General features: G+C 49.0%; 4 protein-coding genes across 15 annotated transcripts in view; 3 read left to right on the forward strand and 1 right to left on the reverse strand.

Annotated features, from left to right (window-relative positions):
* The window catches only part of LOC117590549 (DNA-binding protein Ewg), a 15167-nt gene extending 3825 nt beyond the window's left edge, over positions 1-11342 (forward strand). The window contains exons 2-8 of one of the 3 annotated variants that reach the window (XM_034283291.1): positions 3973-5078; positions 5184-5393; positions 5662-6207; positions 7360-7485; positions 7549-7684; positions 7748-7869; positions 10206-11342. In XM_034283291.1, coding sequence (XP_034139182.1) covers positions 4392-5078; positions 5184-5393; positions 5662-6207; positions 7360-7485; positions 7549-7684; positions 7748-7869; positions 10206-10403 — 2025 coding nt within the window. In that variant the 5' untranslated portion in view covers positions 3973-4391 and the 3' untranslated portion in view covers positions 10404-11342. Of the gene's footprint in view, positions 1-3972; positions 5079-5183; positions 5394-5661; positions 6208-7359; positions 7486-7548; positions 7685-7747; positions 9873-10205 lie in introns of those variants that run through there. The other 2 variants (XM_034283288.1, XM_034283290.1) reach the window with 2 other exon arrangements.
* Positions 11343-13841: 2499 nt separating this feature from the next.
* On the forward strand, positions 13842-14924 carry LOC117590550 (putative glycine-rich cell wall structural protein 1). The gene is made up of 3 exons (XM_034283292.1): positions 13842-13949; positions 14160-14307; positions 14362-14924. The coding sequence occupies exons 1-3, from the start codon at positions 13944-13946 to the stop codon at positions 14853-14855; spliced, it is 648 nt and encodes a 215-aa protein (XP_034139183.1). The 5' UTR covers positions 13842-13943; the 3' UTR covers positions 14856-14924.
* Positions 14925-15779: 855 nt separating this feature from the next.
* LOC117590551 (heterogeneous nuclear ribonucleoprotein A1-like) lies at positions 15780-16353 on the forward strand. Its single transcript, XM_034283293.1, has one exon. The coding sequence runs from the start codon at positions 15795-15797 to the stop codon at positions 16179-16181; it is 387 nt and encodes a 128-aa protein (XP_034139184.1). The 5' UTR covers positions 15780-15794; the 3' UTR covers positions 16182-16353.
* A 2177-nt stretch (positions 16354-18530) lies between these two features.
* Positions 18531-21619, reverse strand: part of LOC117590548 — a 57406-nt gene continuing 54317 nt past the window's right edge. For 8 of the 10 annotated variants that reach the window (XM_034283278.1, XM_034283277.1, XM_034283280.1 and 5 more), the window contains 6 exons: positions 21334-21604; positions 19980-21270; positions 19714-19910; positions 19286-19417; positions 19041-19222; positions 18531-18971 (listed from right to left, as the gene is read on the reverse strand). In XM_034283278.1, coding sequence (XP_034139169.1) covers positions 18777-18971; positions 19041-19222; positions 19286-19417; positions 19714-19910; positions 19980-21270; positions 21334-21604 — 2268 coding nt within the window. In that variant the 3' untranslated portion in view covers positions 18531-18776. Of the gene's footprint in view, positions 18972-19040; positions 19223-19285; positions 19418-19556; positions 19614-19713; positions 19911-19979; positions 21271-21333; positions 21605-21619 lie in introns of all 10 variants that reach the window. The other 2 variants (XM_034283286.1, XM_034283287.1) reach the window with 1 other exon arrangement.

Raw genomic sequence — 21619 nt, forward strand, 5'->3', positions numbered from 1 at the left:
TAGCATGCTTCTGAGCGCACTCGCATTTGGCAAAACTTTGCGCAGCTCTGCGCAAAGAAAGAAATAGAGAAAAGAGCGAGGGTTGCGCACGCAACATCCAGCAAACAGACGGAACACTGTCGGGCCTCCCAATAGTACATCTGACATCAATCATAACCAATTGCCATGCACACTATTATTCGCATTCTCATGATCCCCACCCATTTCACTCCCTTCCCATTGATTTTCGTACGTTTTTATCTTCGAATAGTGCGCGTAGAATCCACCGATCGAATATCGAAATTTCCCAACGTTTTTAATGTATTTACATAAGAGAATTCCAGTTGTACAGCTCGAATTTGAAAGATATTCTTGGTAGCTCTTCCGATCTCTGGGTAGCAGGAGGGCTCCAAAACCCATTACCGTTTCAGTTACCGCGTAACATAGATTCTATGGAATCCCAAACTTTCTAAACAATAAGCAAGGAATCAAAACAATTCGGAAACACCTTTGAAGTGGATATGGATATGGACTTTTTTGACACTTGTGGTCTCTTTTTGTGCCCGCCACTGTACGAAGAGTAGAGTGTGACTTTGGCATGCCCCAGTGGCACGCGCAAGTGATACGCGCTTACCGCAGCCCAAAAATCCCTACCAAAAAGCCACCCCCTCTTGGCAAACAGAGCGAGAGATAGAGAACAGGGTGGTGCACAGTGCAGCTGTGGTGGTGGTGCTTTTGTTTTGGTGGTGTGTGGTGGTGCCCAGCAGCACGGGCAGTGCATGCGTGGCCATATGTCTGCCGGGGTTAAGGATGGGACGCGGACACTATCATTCTTAAGCGCCAGGAGTTTGCGTGCCGCCTTTTAGTTGTTTTCTTGTTTTTGTTGTTGTTGACGGCATTGGTGTCTCGTCGATAGTGGTGGAGAAAGTAAAGTGCGACCACTTGGTGGTGCTGCTGCTGGTGTTTCAAGGGTTGATTTTTCGATTCGAATTTCCTTTTCAGGGAGCGGGGACTTCCACGGAGTCGGAGGGGATGGGGGATGAGCACTTTTTTGGGGGTAAGCTGCGCGCAGCCCTGCAAAAAGCCCATATATACACACAAATATTGGTTTCCCTCTTTAATGCTGCGCAGGATGGCTGCCCGGGGAGGTGGGAGGGGTGTTAGGCTGGGCACGCATATGCAGGCGAAAGCTTTCCCCACGGAAGCTCTCTGATTCGCCAGCGCTGAGCTTCCAGCACTGTTCTTACTCTCTCTTTGGGTCTCTCTCTTTGTTGTTTCGTTGGTGGAGCGGGGGGTGCTGCAAAGGTAAACAGTTACATTCAAAGGTAGAACAATGGGGGCTAAAGAAGGACAGCATTACATGTAAGATACTTGTGCGAAGGGCTTTTCTTTTGTTCTCTCTCTCTCTCTCTGTCTCTCAGAAACCGTCGCCGAGCGACGTCGACGCATGGGCGCAGTATTGATTTTTAACTGCGTCGACGTCGCTGCCCCGGTCCGGTCCGTGGGGTGGTTTGGCAGTGCGCTCTTCTCCGCTCCGGTCCGCTCTGCTTGCGGCTGTGTTGCTCTGTTGATGTTGCTGTTCTTGTTACACCTCCCTTGGACGCCTATAGAGCAAGCACTGCCGCTGCCGCTACCGTTCTCTGAGCAAACGCAAATAGAACTCAACGTTTGAGCGCAGCACCCAGACACCCGGGCAGCCCAGCCGCAGCCAGCACTCGGCTGCGCAGCGCAGCGCAGCACTGAGCCGCACTCAGAAGAGCCACACGGAGTCACACAGCCGCCAGAGCCGCCATAGAGAGAGCTGCAATCGGTCCGGGTCCGGGTTGGAGAGCTGCAATCATACAATATTTACAATTCCAGTTCCAGCTCCGATTTTTCTGTGCTTCCACTGCGTCTGCGTTAAAGAGTTCTCAAAGAAACACACACGGCGGAAAAGTGTTCAAGTGAAATATAAACAATCTGTTTTTTTTATTGTTTCGTGTCTTGAAAAGTTCGTGAAATAAAATTAAAGGCATAAATAACGCAATTAATGTTGATGTCAGTAGTCCCAAAACCCTTAAAAAAATCCCAATTGGATTTTGGACTATTTTCACCACCGGCAGGAGGCCGCCGGACCGAAATCGAAACCGAAATAAGGGAAAATTGTCAAGGCAAGCAAAAAAAAAACAATTTGATAATTTCAACAATATTAAATATTTTTGGGTACGGTTTTGCGACTGGCTGTTGCTGTCAAAAAACACTTTTGTCGAGTTTGCCAATTTTTGTGCATCGAATTCGAGTTCAAACTTGCAATCGAATGCAATGCGCACGTGCAGAGGCCCCCAAGAAGCTACATTCGAAAGTGAGTGCGAGAGAGCGAGAGGCGCAGAGTGAGGGAGAGCGATTGCCAGAAGAAAGATCGAAGCTTGTAGAGTCTGCGCAGTGAGGAGACGACGGCACATGCTCAGATATTCTAAGAGGGAGAGCAGAAAAAAGAAAGGGAAAGCAATAGTAAAAGTGAAAGAGATATACAGGGAAAAATAGTAAACTATTTACAATTTGTTATTATTAAATTTGAATTTATTAAAAAAAAGTACTCAAGCCTAAGAATTTAATTTAAAAACAAATTCAATAATAAGATTTAAGAGTGCTTGCCCGAAAAACGAATAGCTTCGCATTCGACGAGTTCATCTCGTAAAAAACACTCCAAAAGTTTTTATACCCGGTACTCGAAGAGTAAATGCACAAAGTATGTAACACACAGAAGGAAACGTTTCCGACCCCATAAAGTATATATATTCTTGATCAGCATCAAAAGCCTAGTCGATTGAGCCATGTCTGTCTGTCCGTCCGTCTTGTTGAGACCATGTGCAGAAGTAGTACTGAGTGCCGTGTATAAAAGTTGTGACGCGTAAGAAGCGTCTCCACGTCCCTTCTCGTTAATATTTTAATTGTGTATTTTTTTAACAGTTGCTTAAAAAGTTAGACTGGCTTCAGGGATCTATGCATGTAGATATACGAGTGTGTACGAAGATAGACAGAGATGACGACACAGGCACAAAAGCTCGCTCAAATAATAGAGAGGCAAAGTGAAGATAGCTACAAAAAAACATGGGATTTAAAAAGAATGGTGCTTTACGAAATAAGTACATATGCAGCTCTAATTGATTTACCTTATCCCTTTTATCTGAATCACAGTCTGCAAATAACTAGGGGCTCATAAGTTCACTCCATGCAGTCATTCCGTCTAAAATAAGAGTATTGCAGCACTATTCCACAACCGAACATTCAGTTAACCTTGTGGACCCTACACCCTGCACACACCCTCATATGTAAATTTAGAGACAAGCTCACGTTCTACGCGTCTCCCATCAGTGGACCCTAGACGTCGATGTGGTTCATTGGAGCTGCTTCAAGCTGTAGCACGGCGAGCTCCAATGCTGCTCGAATGCTTCAAAGTCGATAAGGTGCAGCTGTGCAAGAAGCAAGTAAACGTGAATAAAAGATAAATAGTTCGAAACTATTCGTATTGAGTTATAAGAGACGATAGAACTTAGTGAACATTCAAAGGTATAGACTGTAGAATCTGTGGCATCTTTTAGCCTGTCTCTTGACACTGGGGCACCCCCCAAGTAGCTCCATGTGGTGGCAGCTACGATTGTCATGTTCGCAGCTGTTTATATAAACGCAAACACAGGAATTTGTACACGTTTAATACATATTTCTGACAATTAATTATGTACATATGTGTGTGTGTGTGTGTGTGTGTGTGTGTGTGCGTGTGGTTTTTTGTTGTTCTGTTTTGTTATTGCGGTTGGGCGTTGCGCATGCGCGCTTTTGACCTGATTCACATTTCGCTTATCAGCGAGAGAACTGTAGAGCTTTTTTCACTGTACAATTTAACAGTCTCGCAAGAAAGAGAGGGATATAAACATGCATACATACATATATTTACAGATACATACATAATTGCGTGCATATGTTAATTCTGTTTTCTGTCTTTTGTCTCCACAGCTCTTATCATCACACAGTGCGCATGCGAATAAGGGGCAGACAGTCGAAGGATCGAAGGTGAAGGAGCACCGGACCAGACCAGCAAGCGACAGAGACAGAAAGGGAGAGGGAGAGACGAACGAGTGAGAGAAAGATCAAACAAGTAAGCCTCACACACAGCCAAACTGGCAACCACAAGCTATCGTCTGGTCGTGGCCCCGGCCAACAGCCAGCGAGGCTCCGGCGGCAGCAATGTGGTCGTAACAACCACCGGAGGCAACGGCGGACCCAATTCCAGCGGCGGCAATGGGAGCAATGGCAGCTCTGGAAGCGGGGGCCTCAACGTGACTACCATCACGACGACGAGCAGCGGCGGACACAGCCACAGCCAAGTGCAGTCCGGCGGCAGCCAGAGCAACGGCACCACCTACAAGATAGAGATGCTCGACGAGGACCAGAGCCTGGGCAGCGACGACGACGAAGAGGATCTAATCAGCAGCGATGGGAGCCTGTATGACGGCGATCTCGGCTCGATACCCGTCAACGACGACGTTGCCCATCAGCTGGCCGCCGCCGGACCAGTCGGTGTGGCAGCGGCAGCTGCCATTGCGAGCTCAAAGAAGCGCAAGCGGCCGCACTGCTTCGAGACGAACCCGTCGGTGCGCAAGCGGCAGCAAAACCGGTTGTTGCGCAAGCTGCGTGGAATCATCTACGAGTTCACGGGTCGCGTCGGCAAGCAGGCGGTAGTGCTGGTGGCAACGCCGGGCAAGCCCAACACCAGCTATAAGGTATTCGGCGCTAAGCCACTGGAGGATGTGCTCCGGAACCTGAAGAACATCGTCATGGACGAGCTGGACAATGCGCTGGCACAGCAGGCGCCGCCGCCGCCCCAAGACGATCCGTCGCTGTTCGAGCTGCCCGGCCTGGTGATCGATGGGATACCGACGCCCGTCGAAAAGATGACCCAGGCCCAGCTGCGGGCCTTCATTCCATTGATGCTCAAGTACTCGACGGGACGGGGCAAGCCCGGCTGGGGACGGGAGTCGACACGACCACCGTGGTGGCCGAAGGAGCTGCCGTGGGCCAATGTGCGGATGGATGCCCGCTCCGAGGACGACAAGCAGAAGGTGGGTGGGGTGGGTGTTAAACAGCCGCCCCCGTTCAATCGCTGAATTGTACTAATCACAAGCTTCCCTTCCATTCCCTTCCCTATCCATCTGTGATGGCTACAGATCAGCTGGACGCATGCGCTACGCAAGATCGTGATCAACTGCTACAAATATCATGGGCGGGAGGACCTGCTGCCGACCTTTGCCGATGACGATGACAAAGTCAACGCTTTGATCTCGCAATCGGGCGACGAGGATGAAGACATGGAACTGTCCAGCACGCCCACCATCCACACAGTGACAACAATGACGCCACCGTCAGGGAACAGCAACGTGAGTATGACCCAAAAGGCCCCCCCCCCCCCCCCCCACCGATTCCCATGTCTGATCAGAGTTTAGCGGCAACGCAAGGTCTGGGTTCAACGGTGTCACGAGGTGCACGAAAAACTAATCTCTGCATCCCCCTTTACACATTACCCATTCCCCAATTCCCATCCATTCGTGGTCCAATTCATTCACTTCCATTCGATTCCAATAACCCCACATTTGATTCATTCGACTAACTAAACGTCAAACTCAAACCTTCAACTCTAACGAACAGCAACCGCAGCAGGTCAATGTGGTAAAGATCAACAGCGCCGGTACGGTGATCACCACCCACACTGCCCAGACCAACTCCCCGGCCCCGACGATCATACAGAGCACCAACAACCAGCATGTGACCACCACGGCCACCCTGCCGGCCTCCACCAAGATTGAAATATGCCAGGCGCCGGCCCAACAGCACCACCAGCAGCAGCAGCAGCAGCAGCAGCAGCAGCACCAGCAACAACAACAGCAACAGCAGCAGCATCACCAACAGCAACAGCAGCAGCACCACCAGCAACAGCACCACCAGCAGCACCACCACCTACCCGCCGGCAGCACCGTTCACATCCAGCCCATCAGCGGCGGACAGCCGCAGACCATACAGCTGACGACAGCCAGCGGGACGACCACGGCTACAGCTGTGCAAACGACGGCAGCCGCCGTAAGTGCCGCCCAAGCAGCGGCCGCAGCCCAAAATTCGGCCGCCCAGACCGTCACTGCCCAGCAGATAGCGAATGCCCAAGTTTGCATCGAGCCCATAACGCTGAGCGACGTTGATGTTCGTACTAATCTGAAACTGAAACCGAATACGAATCCGAATATGATTGCCATTCTTCTGTTCCGATTCTGTTCTTGTATCCCACTAATCAACGAGCCGGGAACACGACGTGCACCTATGAGACATGCTAAAGGACTTGGAATATTATTTGTTTGGGAATTTTTGCTGTTGTTAAATAGTTATCCAGGGGATGGTACTGGAAGTAGATAAGATAAATATTAATGGAGGATACATAAATTGTATAAGCGAAAGTCAAGTCAACCATTAATTCGAATCCAATCAAAGGATATTCACACATGAAAGAACGAGTTAAATTAGCGTTTCAAAGATCCTGAATGCCTTGGTTTTATTCAATGGTTGTTATAGGAGTTAGGCAAAAACTGATAGAGAGAAAAAAAGTTGAAGGAATTGCGTTTGTTTTCGAAGTACTTACTTGATCCAAAGACTGTAAAAACAACAAAAATATGAATAGGTCCTGCGCATAGTCGTCCGTGGTGCTCGTCCATATCCCAAAAACACTTTTCTGTTTGCAGATTATTATTTGGCTCAACGTTATGTTGTTCTGCTGCTGATGTTTGACGTTTGCTGTGTCGTTTTCTTTACTTGTTTTTACTTGCAATGCTGCCGATCGTTTGCATTATCATTTTATTAACATTAGTCGATATTTTGATGTACTTCTGCACTGTACTGATCGTCTTCGCTAAGAGATGAAAACCGATTATTTGATTGATATTTGATTTAATGACATTATATATTTTTGTTTTGTTTGTTTGTCTCCTAATTTTTATTTTAAAAATATATTTTTGTTTTTTATTTTCCTTTCAGCTGGTTTTTCATTGCAAGTTATCATTTTTTCCATCTGCCACAAGTCGAACACAAATCGCACACACGACTCTCTTCAACTCCAACAAAAAACCCAAAATAAAACACGTCTATTCACAGTGGTGTCTCCAAATTGAATGTTGCCTCGATCCATAGAATGTTGTTTGTTGTTTTATGTTTAGTATCGTTCACCTATTGTTTTTTTCTTTGCACTTTTTAATATATGATTTGCTTTGTTGGCTTGATTACTTTTTACCCTACCCTTTGTTTTATGTATTTTATCAGTGATGCCACAATTACAACTTTCGATCGCCTCTCTTTCCCGTACAGTACACCACGCAGACTGTTCTCTCGCAGAACGCTGATGGCACGGTTTCCCTCATCCAGGTGGATCCCAATAATCCCATTATCACGTTGTCGGACGGCACAACCGCCCAGGTGCAGGGTGTGGCAACGGTGAGTAATGAGTGCTCCATGTACAAACGACTGGACTCTATCAATCTCTTTTTCTCTTTGCAGTTGCATCAGGGAGAGGGCGGAGCCACCATTCAGACCGTACAAAGTCTCACCGATGTCAACGGGCATGAGAACATGACCGTGGATCTGACCGAGACGCAAGATGGGCAAATTTATATCACCACCGAGGACGGCCAGGGTGAGTTGTGCACTTCTGATGATGGTATTATCGAATTAGGCTCATTCGCCGTATCCCTTGCAGGCTATCCCGTCTCTGTAAGCAATGTGATCTCGGTGCCCGTCTCCATGTACCAATCCGTGATGGCCAACATGCAGCAGCTCCAGACGAACAGCGACGGCACCGTGTGCCTGGCCCCCATGCAGGTAGATACCAGCGCCACGCGCACCTCCAGCTCGGCCTCAGGCTCTCAGCCGCCGGCCACCGGCCCCCTGCAGTGCTACTCGTTGATTAGCGCTGGCCATGCTGTTCTCGGCAGACGCGGTGTCGGTGGCGGTGGCAGTGGATCGACCCTGGGGCACCACCAACAGTCGCTCACATTGCAGGCAGCTCCTGTAGGGGCGCGCTACTATCTGGCGGCAGCGCCTGCGGCGGCCACCACTGCCAACAATCACAGTAGCAGTAGCAACCAAAGTAGCAGTAGTGCGGGCTTTAATCTCCACCAGAACCATAGTCACCACCCCTACCACAACAACAACAACAACAGTACCCTTCCCAACAACAACAACAACAGCAGCAATAGCATTAAGAGGCCCCTTCCCATTTTGCTGGCATCCCCCATATCCAATACCAGTCCGACTGCTCCCACCACCACAACGGCAGCAACGACAACACGCTCCACGCGACGTGTGGCGGCGACCAGCAAGGCCCAAGACCAGCCAACTTTGGCCCAGAAGCGTCGCAAGACTGGGAGGAGCAGCCGCAAGTTACCCGCAAAGGCGGCAGGCGAGAATTCCGCCTCAGGCGACTCCCCTGTGGGCATGGGCTCGAGCTCCTCCTCTGCGGCTGCTGCAGCTGCCGCCATACGTTGCGTGGACAGTGCCAGTCTTACAAACATGCAGCTGCAGCTGCCGGCCAGAACGATTAAGTTGGAGAATTTTGAGTAGAAGCCCATAGTCGTAAACCAGTTGACCCGTCGTACGGGTCGCGAAAACCCCACCCACACATGCATAGATACAGATACAGGCGCACCTCTCGAATCTAGTCAAGAAGCGGCTTTTCACAACAAAACATACACAATACATACGCAACATTTAGCTTACAAAATAGAAACACCTCATACAAGACACAGATACACACACTTGCCATCTATACTTAGAAGAAAATAACACATTGTGAATGCCCGATGAATCGAGGAACGAGGAAACAATGCAGGAAGAGTAGGGAAAACGTAGGAAAAGTTCCTGACTAGAACTGGAATAGAATTTATTTTGAGTTCGGATCGGAGCAGAAAACTTCGATGAATCGAAAGCAGAAAACCAAATAGGAAGATAATTTGTTGATAATTGAAACAAGAACCAAAAATCAGAATATGCACGCACGCATATAGCAGTAAAATCGAAGAAAAAGGAAACTAAAACTAAAACTAAAATTAAATTAATCAGTCATGTTCCTAGTTAATCAAGCTGCAAACCAATCATGGATATCCGTTTTTGTTTTTGTTGTCGTTTGTTTTAGCCTTAAGTGATTTGTATAGTCTTGCACATAATCTTGCTAGGGCATAGGGTGGAACTCAAACCAAATATTTTAGAAAGTAAATGAAGTGAGGAATTGCAATTGGAATGCTAGGCAAATCTTGATTTAGTTTAGTTCGGTAAGTAGTCAAGCGAGCAGGCAGGAACCTAGTTTAAATCAAAACCCATCGAAACCCGTAACCAAAACCAAATTTTAGTCAATCCCGCATTGAAAATGTAGACAAAATGAAATCAGCTAAGCGCCAGATATAGCCAGAGCATAGCAGAACATGCCATCGATTTGTATTTTATTTTGTGCCTTGGATTAGCCCTAAAACCACATATAGCGAGTAGAATATATAGTTATTTAGGGATATATGTACATACGCGTATCCCATCACTTGCCTGGCATACCCAGCCTTTTGGGTCGCTCGCTGCAAGCATTGAAAGTGCATATAAAGTTATTTTTATGTTGATCTATTACTATTTTTATTATGATTATTATTATGTTTTATTCAATTATTATTATTGTCATTATTTGAATGTTTAGTTTAATGTGTGTGTAATTGAAAATATTATATGTATTTAGTTGTTTTAGACCAAATGTTTCTCCGCAGCTCTACCCCTGCGCAGGGGTAGCCGCTCGGAGCCAAAGTGAAGTGAAAGTGAACGTAAACGAAAAAGAAAACAAAAACCAACAAATTTTATTGAATAAATCTTTTGTTGTTGTGATTTTAATTATAATTTGTATTCGTTTTATTTCATATTATTGCATATTTTAACCTTTGTATTTTTTGCTAGCCCTGATTTTGTGTAAGTATTCATCGATCGTTCGATCGTGCCTTTGTTTGTTTGTTTTTTTCTTTTTGTTAGTTTCCTTGGAGACAGACATGGACGAATGAGCGACGCGACCAAACCTCATCATCATTTAGGGAAACATAAAACACAGTTTACAATATCCAATCGATCGATCGTTAAAGATGTAATTTCTAACCTGTTTTTTCGTTTGCTTTGCGCTTCCCCACCAGGTGGAGAATGGCGATCAGCTGGAGACGATCACAATGTCACCCGGCATGCACCAGATGATGATCCAGGGAGGTCCGGGGCAGGAACCGCAGCTGGTGCAGGTCGTCAGTCTGAAGGATGCCACCCTCCTGAGCAAGGCCATGGAGGCCATCAACTCCGGCAATGTCAAGCCCGAGGATACGATCATAATGGAACAATAGCTAATGCCCATTGAGGTCATGATATCTCCGGAGCAGAGCCAGGACCCGGAGTGATCATACCTCAACATACCCTTCTCTCCACAATCCTCCCCGTAGCGTAAGCCGTGAGCAGCCTCGAGCAGCGTGCCGAGCCAGAAAAAAAAGTATTTAATAAGTACCTGAAAGGTGTTGCTAATGAACGAATCTCATCTGGACTCTGCCTCGCCTCGTCGGCGGATGCTTTCGGCTACCACCCTATCCCCCACCCAATCACCCAAACCGTCTCTAGTCGCGAATCCATCTAGTCAGGAGAGCAGATTCTATGTAAAAATAAAGCAGTCTAGTCTTCGCATAGGAAATAATCTTAACTTAACTTTAAATCCTTGCATTAACTCACATTTTTTTTCGAGTGCCGTTTTTTTTAGACATTTTTTTTATGTGCTCTATAAATAGTTCAATTCAATGCGGGGGAGCTTCCCTCAGGGGCTGGATACTCATAGCTATATCGTAATATACATATGCCTATATATAAGCATCGTAAACGGTTAACCGAGTGTACAACTCCATATACGATAGAGGGAGCAGCGTGTATATGGAAGATCTCCAGGTAACCATGGGGTAGATCGTCGCCGAGATCATTCAGATCAGCCATATATATATATATATATATATATAGAGAGAGAGGTCAAATAGGTCATCAAGATAGCGGACATACATATGGTACGGTATGGTATACCCTCATACCGGTGTTTGAGGCGTTTTTGCAATAATTAACCAAATGGATATTTAACGAATGAGATTACAAATTAATTATACAACTTAGGAAAACGGAAACCAAATGCAATGTAAACAGACAACATCACTTTAAACATAATTAAATTACCGAATTAATTAATTATTAACGAATACAAACCTATGAATAATTATCGAATAAACCAAACCAAACTGTACGACAAACCAGTAGAAAGACCAGCCACACCAGCAGTTGGATGGGGACTGCACTTGGCGTAGAGATGCTCCACAATCGATTGAGTCAGTCGATTATCCACGAGTCACGAGCTTGTTTCATAAGCCCTGGGCAGGATGTGGCTCTGCTCCATGTGCTGCTCCCGAGCCCAGCGAAGCAGGAAACTGAGTTACGAAATAATCCGGAAGCCAGACATAAACAGAGGCCGACCAGGGGACGACCGTCGCTTTTTCGAGCGATCACAATATTTGATCGAATGTCGTCGTCCCTCTTGCTCTCGCTCACTCGCCATGTCTTTCAGTTTCAATGCGAAAATTATAGGCCCGACTTCCAAATATTAGAGAGAAAGAGTCGGCAGCTCCATGGCCAGCCCCATAAATATCATAAGTTCATGTAGGCACAAAACTAGTTTTCCACCTCTTCTGCTCACGACTCCCCAGCTCTAGCCCCCGAAGGCGATGCATCCGATTCCGAAGCGTGCAGTTGACCCGCTGCTCCAGTACACCACTAAAAAATGTCTTGTTTGTGGAGCTTCGGAGCTTTCGGAGACGTCTCGCCAGCTTGCCTGCCTCCCTGCCATAGGTCGAGGCTGTGGTGCTTCTTCGTTGCCAGTTTTCACTTATACGACTTTGGCTGTTGCTGGGCACACTGCCTGCAAAGCAATTTGAAATTTTATATGCTACTCGCAAGAGGTATTAAAAGGGGAATTTCTTGATTAGTTAGATATAAAACCAAGAGAATCATTTATGTGGAATCTTTTGGCACTTCATGGAGACCTCATTTTGTAGAGAATAATCCCACAAGTTGGAGTCGTGGTGCTGGCCACGGTGGATGTGTTTTTTTTCTTGTATTGTTGTTTGACAGCTAGCTGCTGTGGCTGTGTCTCTGGCCTCGTGCCTAGCTGATCTAATCCGATCCAAGCTCTTTAGCCTGTACGTGTACGCTGTCCACTTGGCTCTTTTGCGATCTCCTCGAGACTCATACTCATACCCATGTCCCCCGAGCAGAAGGCCCATCCACATTTCGCAGCTCGTTTCGCATCTTGGCGCGAGTGCGTCGTGTTGCGTCTTCAGTAACTGCAATTGGTAATGCAACTGCAACTGCAACTGCAGCTACAGCTGCCACTGCGTCTTCGTCTGGGTCGTCGTTGCAATTGACGACAGTTTATTTACTTTGCCTGTGCTGCCGCCTCTTCCTCCTACACCATCCCTCTGTCGAGCACCCCTTCCGCGGGCATCTCCGCCAGATTGTGTAAGAGATGCTGATGAGGAGATTTATGAGTGTGAGTGCTTGCCACTGCCGCCGCCGCCGCTCACATTGCACTTTCGTTGGAAATTATCGCATCTGTAATTAGTGGAGTGCTGCCACGCCTCTAAAGCCGCCCTTTGCCTAGACCCCTTAATGAGGGGAAATCGTGTGATGCATGTGATCATGTGTGATGCAGCGAATATCTTTGTTAACTGAAAGAAAATGATTTGAACATGGAAAATACAACAAATATTATGACAAATCTTTCTTTTTGTTTTCTTCCGGGAATGATTTTCATATTGAGGATTGCAATATATTTCAACTTCTTGGCTCTGAGGGCAGTTCTCCAGTTTGGAGCGACTCTGACGGGTCACGCCTGTGGCTGTCCAATTTGTCTGCAAATTTAAGGCAAGCTCTTTTGGAGCACATTACAGCTGGGGGACCATTTGGGGTTTTCGGTGGCTGTGTTGGCCTGTGTTGGTGTGGCTAATGTGGAGACGTCACGCCCAAATGGTTAATGGCTGAATGCTGGCTCTGAGATCTGGGATCGGGCCAATCGTTCGACTGGCTTTGTCATCGTTTTGGGGCAAATTGCAAATGATCGGGCCATTACGGGCAGACCCACAGATGCAAATCAAATAATGTCAGCGGCAGTGGCAACAACAGCACCAGCAGCTAGCTGCAAGTTTCAAGTTGGGCCGATGCTGTTGCTGTTGCTGTGGCTGTGGCTGTGGCTGCCGCATGGATTATGTAATGGGAAAGGTGCAGCCAACTGCTTAGTCTGACTGTATGGGGGGGATGCTATGCTCATGCTGATGCTACACAAACGAACCGTTCGACCGGCCGCCACCAACGCCATACACACAGCAGCAGCAATCTGTTGCAGATGGGAAAAACGAATGGAGTCAGCGTTATGAGTTGTCTGTGGACAGAGAGTCGCCTCACTTTCGCCTGCCGTCGTCTGCTGCTTGTCCTATCCTAATTCAGCATCCCGGACCCCTATCCCTTGCGCCTAATGGCAATGATGATGATGCGGCAGCATTTGGCCCACATTGTAGCAAATGTTCGCTGGAAGAGCCTCCTCCATCCACCATCCACCATCTGCCACATGCCACTTGCCATCTGCAACTACCGAACTCCGACGCGAACAGTGAGCGTGGAAAATCGTTGCTTTTTGCAGCATTTTCAGCAGTGCTTTTCCGGTTAATGCTCAAAAGCCAAAGCCACAGCTGGGGCTGGGTATATAAGCCCGGGCCGCCGGTGGTGGTCATGTCAGTTGTGGATCCGCGGCGTTTCCACAGAGCCTATTCAAGAGAGCGCAGTACTTACTCGAAGCGTTACCAGCAATGAAAGTACGTGGACTCGGCAGGATTGTGGAATATCCGAATCTCATAGCCCAAAAACCAATCCCAAATATCACGCATACAAAACGCAACGGAACCTCGTGTTGTCTCCTTATCCCTTAGCCCTTCTTCCTTGTCCCTTTTGTTCTTTTTGTTTGGTGCTTTTTGTGAGTGAATAATCCTTGCTGATTGCTGGCTGTCTGTGTCTCTGTCTTGCAGGCCTTTGTGTGTCTCCTGCTCATCGGAGCGGCCAGCGTGACGGCCAAGCCGAAGCCTGGCGGCAGCAGCGGTGGAGGAGGCTGGTCCTCGAGCGGCGGAGGTGGAGGAGGCGGTGGCTGGTCTTCGAGCGGCGGCGGCGGCGGCGGCGGTGGATATGGTGGTGGAGGAGGAGGCGGAGGCCATGGAGGCGGAGGCCATGGAGGCGGCGGTGGTGGTGATATCCAGATAATTAAAGTAATCACTGAGAGCGGTGGAGGAGGCGGCGGTGGAGGCTGGCAATCTAGCGGTGGCGGCGGAGGCGGTGGAGGTTGGTCATCTGGTGGAGGAGGCGGCGGCGGTGGTGGCTGGTCTTCTGGTGGAGGAGGCGGCGGCAGCGGCTGCGGCGGTGGCGACGTCAAGCTCATCAAGATCATTAGCCTAGGTGGAGGCGGCGGTGGCGGCGGCGGTGGACACGGAGGTGGTGGAGGCGGAGGCTGGCAGTCAAGTGGTGGCGGCGGTGGAGGCTGGTCATCTGGCGGAGGAGGCGGTGGCGGTGGCGGCGGCGGCGGTGCCACAAAGGTTATCAAGATCATCAAGCTAAGCAGCGGTGGAGGCGGCGGAGGTGGCCATGGTGGCGGTGGCGGCGGAGGTGGAGGCTGGTCCTCTGGCGGTGGAGGCGGCGGTGGTGGCTGGCAACCAGCCGGAGGCTGGGCCTAGGACTGAATCCTCAACGGAATCCGCCGAGCAGCAGACGAAGTCGGAGCGGTGCCAGCAGTCTGTAAATACTGTAAATATCCAATAATCGTTTTGTTTTTTTTTTCCTCGTTTTAATTCTGCAATTTTACTAAATTATGAATCCATTATATGGCAAATTGCATTTGCTTGGCAAAAGTTTTGCATTATATTCTTGGAGCATGGCCAGTGGCCGAAATAAATCTCGCACCAACTTTTACTCATCTTTGTTTTCTCTAAGCGCATTCCCTCTCCAACCTGAACATCGGATTACAGTTATTCCGCAGAACTTTTCTTGTTCTTTTTTCCCCAACGCACTGCAACGCTTCGATGGTCAGGAGGACAGTGCTGCCTCTGCTGCCGTGTCAGCTATTTTATGGCTAGTTCTGGCTTTTTTCACAGATTGGTTACAGTATTTTAGCCATTTTGCATGCTTAACCACATAAAAAGCTACTCGTCTTCTCAGACGTTGACAGAACTGCTTGCACTGCAGGTAGAAAACAAAGAATGACTTCGTTTGTTTTTATGTATGTATGAAGAAATAATTAATTCTTGCATGTGGGTTCTCTACCGTTCACCTATTCGCACTAATCCAAACCACAATTACCACGTTCTAGAGGGTATCAAGAGCTTTGTAAATATTTATATGATAAATGACAGAGGTACGGACAGCTACTGCTAGTGGCAGGCCGAGGGCGTTTGCGGCACATAATTAATGAAGAGGCAGTGGCTCAACAGTTTACAAGTGGCCAGTGTCGCCCATCTGCTGCACTAGGCAGTGGCTGTGCCAATGCAGCCGCCATCTCAAGATCCATGGCCGAGGGCTTTGGATGCTTATGCTGAACCTGGTTCCGGGTGCAGCAGCATGACTCGGTCCGATTGCGGGCCATGGTGAATGCTATATAAGCTCTGTTCTGGGCCAGAATGGAGCATCAGTTTCAGTGGAGGCAAGCTTCCAGCAGCAACACGACACAGAGTTCCTTTAATCAGTTCATCATGCGCTACGCCCTACTCGTTGTGTTCCTGTGCGGACTCCTCTTCGCCTTTGTCTCCGCCGGAGGCGGGGGTGGCGGTCAAGGAGGTTGGCAGAAGAGCGGTGGCGGCGGCCAAGGAGGCTGGCAGCAAGGAGGCGGCGGTGGTGGCCAAGGAGGCTGGCAGCAAGGAGGCGGCGGCAGGGGCCAAGGAGGCTGGCAGCAAGGAGGCGGCGGTGGCGGCCAGGGAGGCTGGCAAAAGAGCGGTGGAGGTGGTGGAAAGCACGGTGGCACTGGTGGTGGCCAGGGAGGCGGCAAGCATGGCGGCGGCGGCTGGTAATAGATATCCAACCCAATGCTACACAGGAAAACGAGCACACGATCACCTTCCAGCGATTGACCCTGCCAAGATATGGACACCCAAAAAACCCTTCTCACATATTTTCTTCTGATTTCTCCTGTTTCTAACTGTATTAATAAAGAAAGCTCTGCTTATCATTGTAAAAGCTAAAGTGAACGTTATAATTTGTCTATCGATCTCCTGGAAAGAGTATCGGCAAATTGGAGCAGCGATCGACGCAAATACGAGCAGCGCCAACTTATCGATAGGCCGCCCACTTAACCGAAATTCAAATGCATGGAAACGCACGCGGTTAAGACTCGTTTGCTTGTCATTATTTTATTATTCGTATTAATATTATTATTTCTTCTGACTTGATGGCTTTCTCGCGCTAGCGCTAGGGCTTGCGCTTGCACTTGTGTTTTGGGTTACTTATAAATGGTTTTTCTAATTTTTTCTCATACAGTGGCTGTCAAACCGTGGCTGTTCTCTGTTCTGCAATCTGCTTAAGCAATTTCTATCCTCGCTTTCTCTCTTGCATGTACTAATGCTAATTTTGTTTCATATTTGGTTTATTTTTGCTACGCCACACATATACACACATACAACGTACTTAATTTTTGCATTTGTATTTATTAGTGTTTTTTGTTTTGTTTTTGTTTTACTCGTTTGATTTACTTTGTTTTTCTCATGTTTCGTATTTATTTTATTTGTTTTATTTCATTTAGTTTCATTTGGAATGCGTATAGATAAAAACTTAAACAGATTTACTGCACACACATTGTTTATACGTTTGTTGACTACAAAAAAAAAAATATATCTCCAATTTAATTATATGTATATTTATGTATAATATATATATATATATATATGTATATGTATATATAGATTTCTGTTTCGCTCGTAGAATTTTTCAAGTGTTTAACATTGTGTTACATACATACAGACATACATATACACGTAGCTCTTGCCCCCGTTCTACCTTCGATCAATATAAAATTCATGTTGCCGCCTCCAGATGTTGCACCCTGCACATACTCGTACTAGCAGTGTCATTGTGTATACGTGTATATATTTCTATATAGTATATTTCATCAAAATATGTATTCATGCTAAAACCTGCAACTATTCCGGTCTCATTAGTGCTTTGGCTGTGGGAAACCAACTCTTACTCTTTCGTTTCTTTGTTCTCTAGACGTTTTTGTTTTTCCGTAGTTTACGATAATTAATTACAACAACATTTACTTTTGTATTTTCGTTTGATGCTTAGCCTAATGCATTTTCCATCCTAATGCAGCTTTACCCCTACCCCCCGTACTCTCCACAATCCGTCACCACAATCGATTACATCCCCATCGCTTTTCATTCGTTTTCATTCGTTTACATGTTTTGGTTTTTATTTTGCATTTGTTCTAAACAATTTATTTTTTCCTCTAAGTGATTCTTCGCCCAACTCGATCTATCATCGTCCACCATCCATTAATCCATTATCCGCTACTCTTTCTCTCTTTTTTTCTCCCCCTTTTTTTGGCAATGACGTACTGATTTTGTTGTCTCTCTTTCTCTCGTTTCAAAGCTTTTATTTTGCTACTTTCGTTAAGAGTTAAATGGTTTAAGTATGCTTCGATCTTCGTCTTTAAGTTATTTATAGCATGTATATCGGTATCTTTATCGTTATCGTTATCTTTATCTTTATCTGTAACTGTATAAAGTAAATAGATTACGTAATTGCAATTATGCATCTGATTCTCTACACACTCTTCCACACTCCTCCACCCTCCACCCTCCAACCACCAACCCTCCCTTCATCACGTTTTGTTTTTTGCTTCTTTTGCCACCCGCCAGACAGCTACTGCCTTACGGATTTTACGGATTGTTCTGGCTCTGTTAACATTTTGGATTTGGATTCGATTGGCTTTGTTTTGTTTGTTGTCGTTTGTATGGTATTTAGTATTATTACACAATTTATTGGATCCTGTTCTGGGCAAGGCTTTACTCCCCTCCGGGCTTAGTAAGTCGGTCGTAATTTGCTAATTTACATTTTCGATTTGCCCTTCAGAACTGAAGGAAGTGCTCGACGCTTAGCTTAAACAACAACAAAAAAATAGTAATAAATACATGCATATGATATATGTATGTTTAAAATGTATTATATATTATGTATTGTATATAAGTTAGTGTAAAAAAAAAATATTTGCATATGGATCAATAATGGTTAATCGAACAACAATTTCGTTAACATAAGTACACGGTAGGTGGACTGGAAGTACAATCAAATGGGCATTGAAGTGCGTTCAAGCCAGTTCAATGAGTAAAACTATAAATAAAAAAAAAACAAGACATTGGGGATATGGGGACATTCGCAAACAATTAATATAAATATTTATGGATAGGTCGGGCGGATATACAATACAGAGATATAGGGACCCTGGGCTCTGGCTATGGGATGGCCTCGATGGAAATTTTGTTGTATTTACAAAGACTGAGGGAGGAGCAGGAGCCGGAGTTGCAGTTGCAGTTTGGGGGATGGTTGGGGAGGGAGATTGGCTGCTGTTGGAGGTCTGTGGTACTCTGGTCTCTGATGCCAGTGGATCCTTATGACTCGTCCCGATTGTTGTGCACCCACTGGGCAGGCACCCACTGCGGCTCGCGCTCCAGCGAATTGATCTCGGCCAGCAGCTGGTGGTAGGCACGCTCCGTGTCATTGTTGATGATGATCATGTCGAAGAGATGGCCCCAACGTGCCTCCATGTCCCTGGCCGTGGCAATGATGTCTTTGAGCTCTTCCTCCTGCAAAATGAGTGAGTGATTGCGGGGATGGGCACACAATTCAGATGGAATACCGATGGGAGGACTCACCTTGAATGGTTCCCCATTGCGCAGCTTCTTTTGCCGCAGCTTGTCGAGGCTGGGGGGCGCCACCAGCACCACATAGGGCTTGAGGTCGGAGGCTCGCAGCAGCTTCAGGCTCTGTGGATGCAGATTCAGCACGCAGATCTTGCCGCTGGCCACCACCGTTCGTATGGCCTCCAGAGATGTGCCTGTGGGTTCGAATGGATTACTTTCCGTTCCGTGTTATGGCCTCGAGGCAATGTTCGACTCACCGTAGTAGGCCTTCTCGTACTCTCCGTGCTCGACGAAGCGTCGGGCCAGGATGTCCGCCTCGAAGGCCTGGCGCGTGATGAAGTGATAGTCGACGCCGGGCACCTCGCCCTCCCTCCGCGCACGTGATGTATCTGCAGGATGACAAAAACAGGAGACAGTTGAGCGGTTAGCAAAGAGACTGAGTGTGGTGTAGGGATGATGGAGGAACACCAGAAGCCTGGGCATAGCTAGCGATTGCTCTGGGATTCAGTGGCAGCGGCTGTGCTTTACCCTTGGCCTTGGTCTTTTTCTTGGCCTCCTTGAGGCGCTCCTCGAGCAGATAGAACACTGAACACAAGCGAGAAAGATCGTTAAAAACAGAGAGACAGCGAGAGACATAGAGAGAGAGAGAGAGAGAGAGAGAGCGGCAAGAGAGGACTCCACTTACGTGGCACTGCAGCGGAGAAGCGCTCCGAGTCCGCCATCAGGCGCTGGCGCAGCTCGTGGCGTCCGATGTTGGGCGGTCCGATGAGGACGATGGGCCGCTTGTGGGTGGCCCGCGGGTAGTAGAGGGCCACCTCCTCGTAGGTGAGTATCTCCTCGGGGTCGGTCTCATCCGGCGCCGTCGTGGCGTACAAGGGATAGCTGCAAGAGGGATCAGAGATCAGTTAGGGATTCTCTAGCCTGTGGCTACTGGCTTGTGACGCTGCTTACCCTGCCTCGGAGCTGGCCTTCTTCTTCTTTTTGCGACCCTTGCGCGCACAGAGCAGCGTGGCACCCTTGCTGCTGGCCCCATCCTTGCCACGGGAGCGGGCCAGGCCCGCCTCCTCGGCAATGGCCAGCTTCATCGTCTCGCGCTGGTGCTGGAACGACTGACTAGGAATGAGGCCGGCCAGCGTCTGGTCCTCCTCGCCCTCGCGGTACGCCTGCCACCAATTGGGATCCTCGCGGCTGATCACGTGCAGCACATCGCCCTTCTGGAAGCTGATGCCCAGCTCCCGGCACGGAATGTACAGATCGTCCTCCGGATCGTAATCGAAGTGCGCCCGCACATGCAGCACGGCCGTGTCCCGGTGCGCTCCCAGCCCCGAGCCGAGTCCGCCGCTGCCGGCCAGACTGCCAGGCAGGCCGAGGCCTCCAAGGCCCCCCGATGGTGGACTGCCCGCCGGCACGATGAGGAACGTCAGGGTGCCCTGCATCGCACCGAGCAGGGCGCACACCTCGTTCACCGTCTTGCCGCGCAGCTCCTGGCCGTTCACCTCCAGGATCTCGTCGCCCTCGTGCAGCAGGCCGGACTTTTCGGCGGCTCCGCCGCGCACGATTCGCCCAATGACCACCGCTTCGCCCTCGTTGCGCACGGTGGCGCCCAGCGGCTCTGTCGACTTCTCGATCTGGATTATTCGGATGTTGTCGTTCTGGTCGTTGAGTGTCCCAAAGCAGGCGCTCATCGGCATGGTCATGGGCATCGGCATGGGCAGCGGGGGAGGCGGCGGAGACTCGCCACGCGGCAGCGGCATTGCTCCGCGCTGCGCCAACGTTGGCGGCACCACTGGTGGCGGCACCACGACGCCGCCCATCGCTCTCTTTGGCCCCGTCACCGGACTGCTGGCACCGCTCATCGATCCCAGGCCACCGCCAGGCGTGGGCGTCGGGGTGGGCGAGGGCGTGCCGTCCGTGTGATTGGCGATGCGATCGTGGGCCAGCAGCAGGCCCTCCATCTCGTGGCTGGTGAGCAGGTTGCCCAGCTCAATGGCCGCCGCGGTGTTCGACTGCGTGAGCAGCTCCACGATGTCCTTCTGCAGGCCGAGGGCGTTGTGGTGCAGTGGGCCGCCGACGCGGGGTCGTCGACGCTGCAGGACGGCGGTGCGGGCGGCCAGCACGTGGGCCACACTGGCGCTGGCCAGGACGTTGTGGGCGGCCGACACCCGCCCGGCCAGCGTGCTGAGGCCGCTCTTGCTCAGCTGGCTCTGGAGGCGGGTTAGTGCCGCGATCAGCTCGCCGTAGCCTGGAAACAAGAGAGTCAAAGTCAGTCTCTGACCAGTGGAGAGCATTGAGATTGAGTACCCACCATCGATATGCTCTGGCTGGGGCTGGGGCTGGGGCTGTGGCTGTGGCTGCGCCTGATCATCATCCGGCAGATACGCCTCATTCTCCACACCGGCGGGCATGGCGGCTAGTCCCGCCGGAGCCGGCTGCTGCTGGGCCATGGCCATGGCCTTGCCAGGTGTGGCCGAGTCCTGGAGCGCCTTCAGCTTGCGTGAGCCACGCAGGCTGTTCCGCAGGAACTCATTCTGCTGCGCAATGCGCTCCTCCTCCTCGCGTCTTCGGCGCAGTTGCTCCTGTTGAAGATGGGG

Source organism: Drosophila guanche, unplaced genomic scaffold (assembly GCF_900245975.1).
Source record: "Drosophila guanche unplaced genomic scaffold, DGUA_6, whole genome shotgun sequence".
NCBI lineage: Eukaryota > Metazoa > Arthropoda > Insecta > Diptera > Drosophilidae > Drosophila > Drosophila guanche.

Coding starts and splice junctions, on each gene's coding strand:
- LOC117590550 (XM_034283292.1), top strand. Junction 14,308..14,361: donor CGGCGGCGGCGGCGGCGGCG/GTGGATATGGTG, acceptor GAGGCCATGGAG/GCGGCGGTGGTGGTGATATC.
- LOC117590551 (XM_034283293.1), top strand. CDS start 15,795: ATGGAGCATCAGTTTCAGTGGAGGCAAGCTTCCAGCAGCAACACGACA.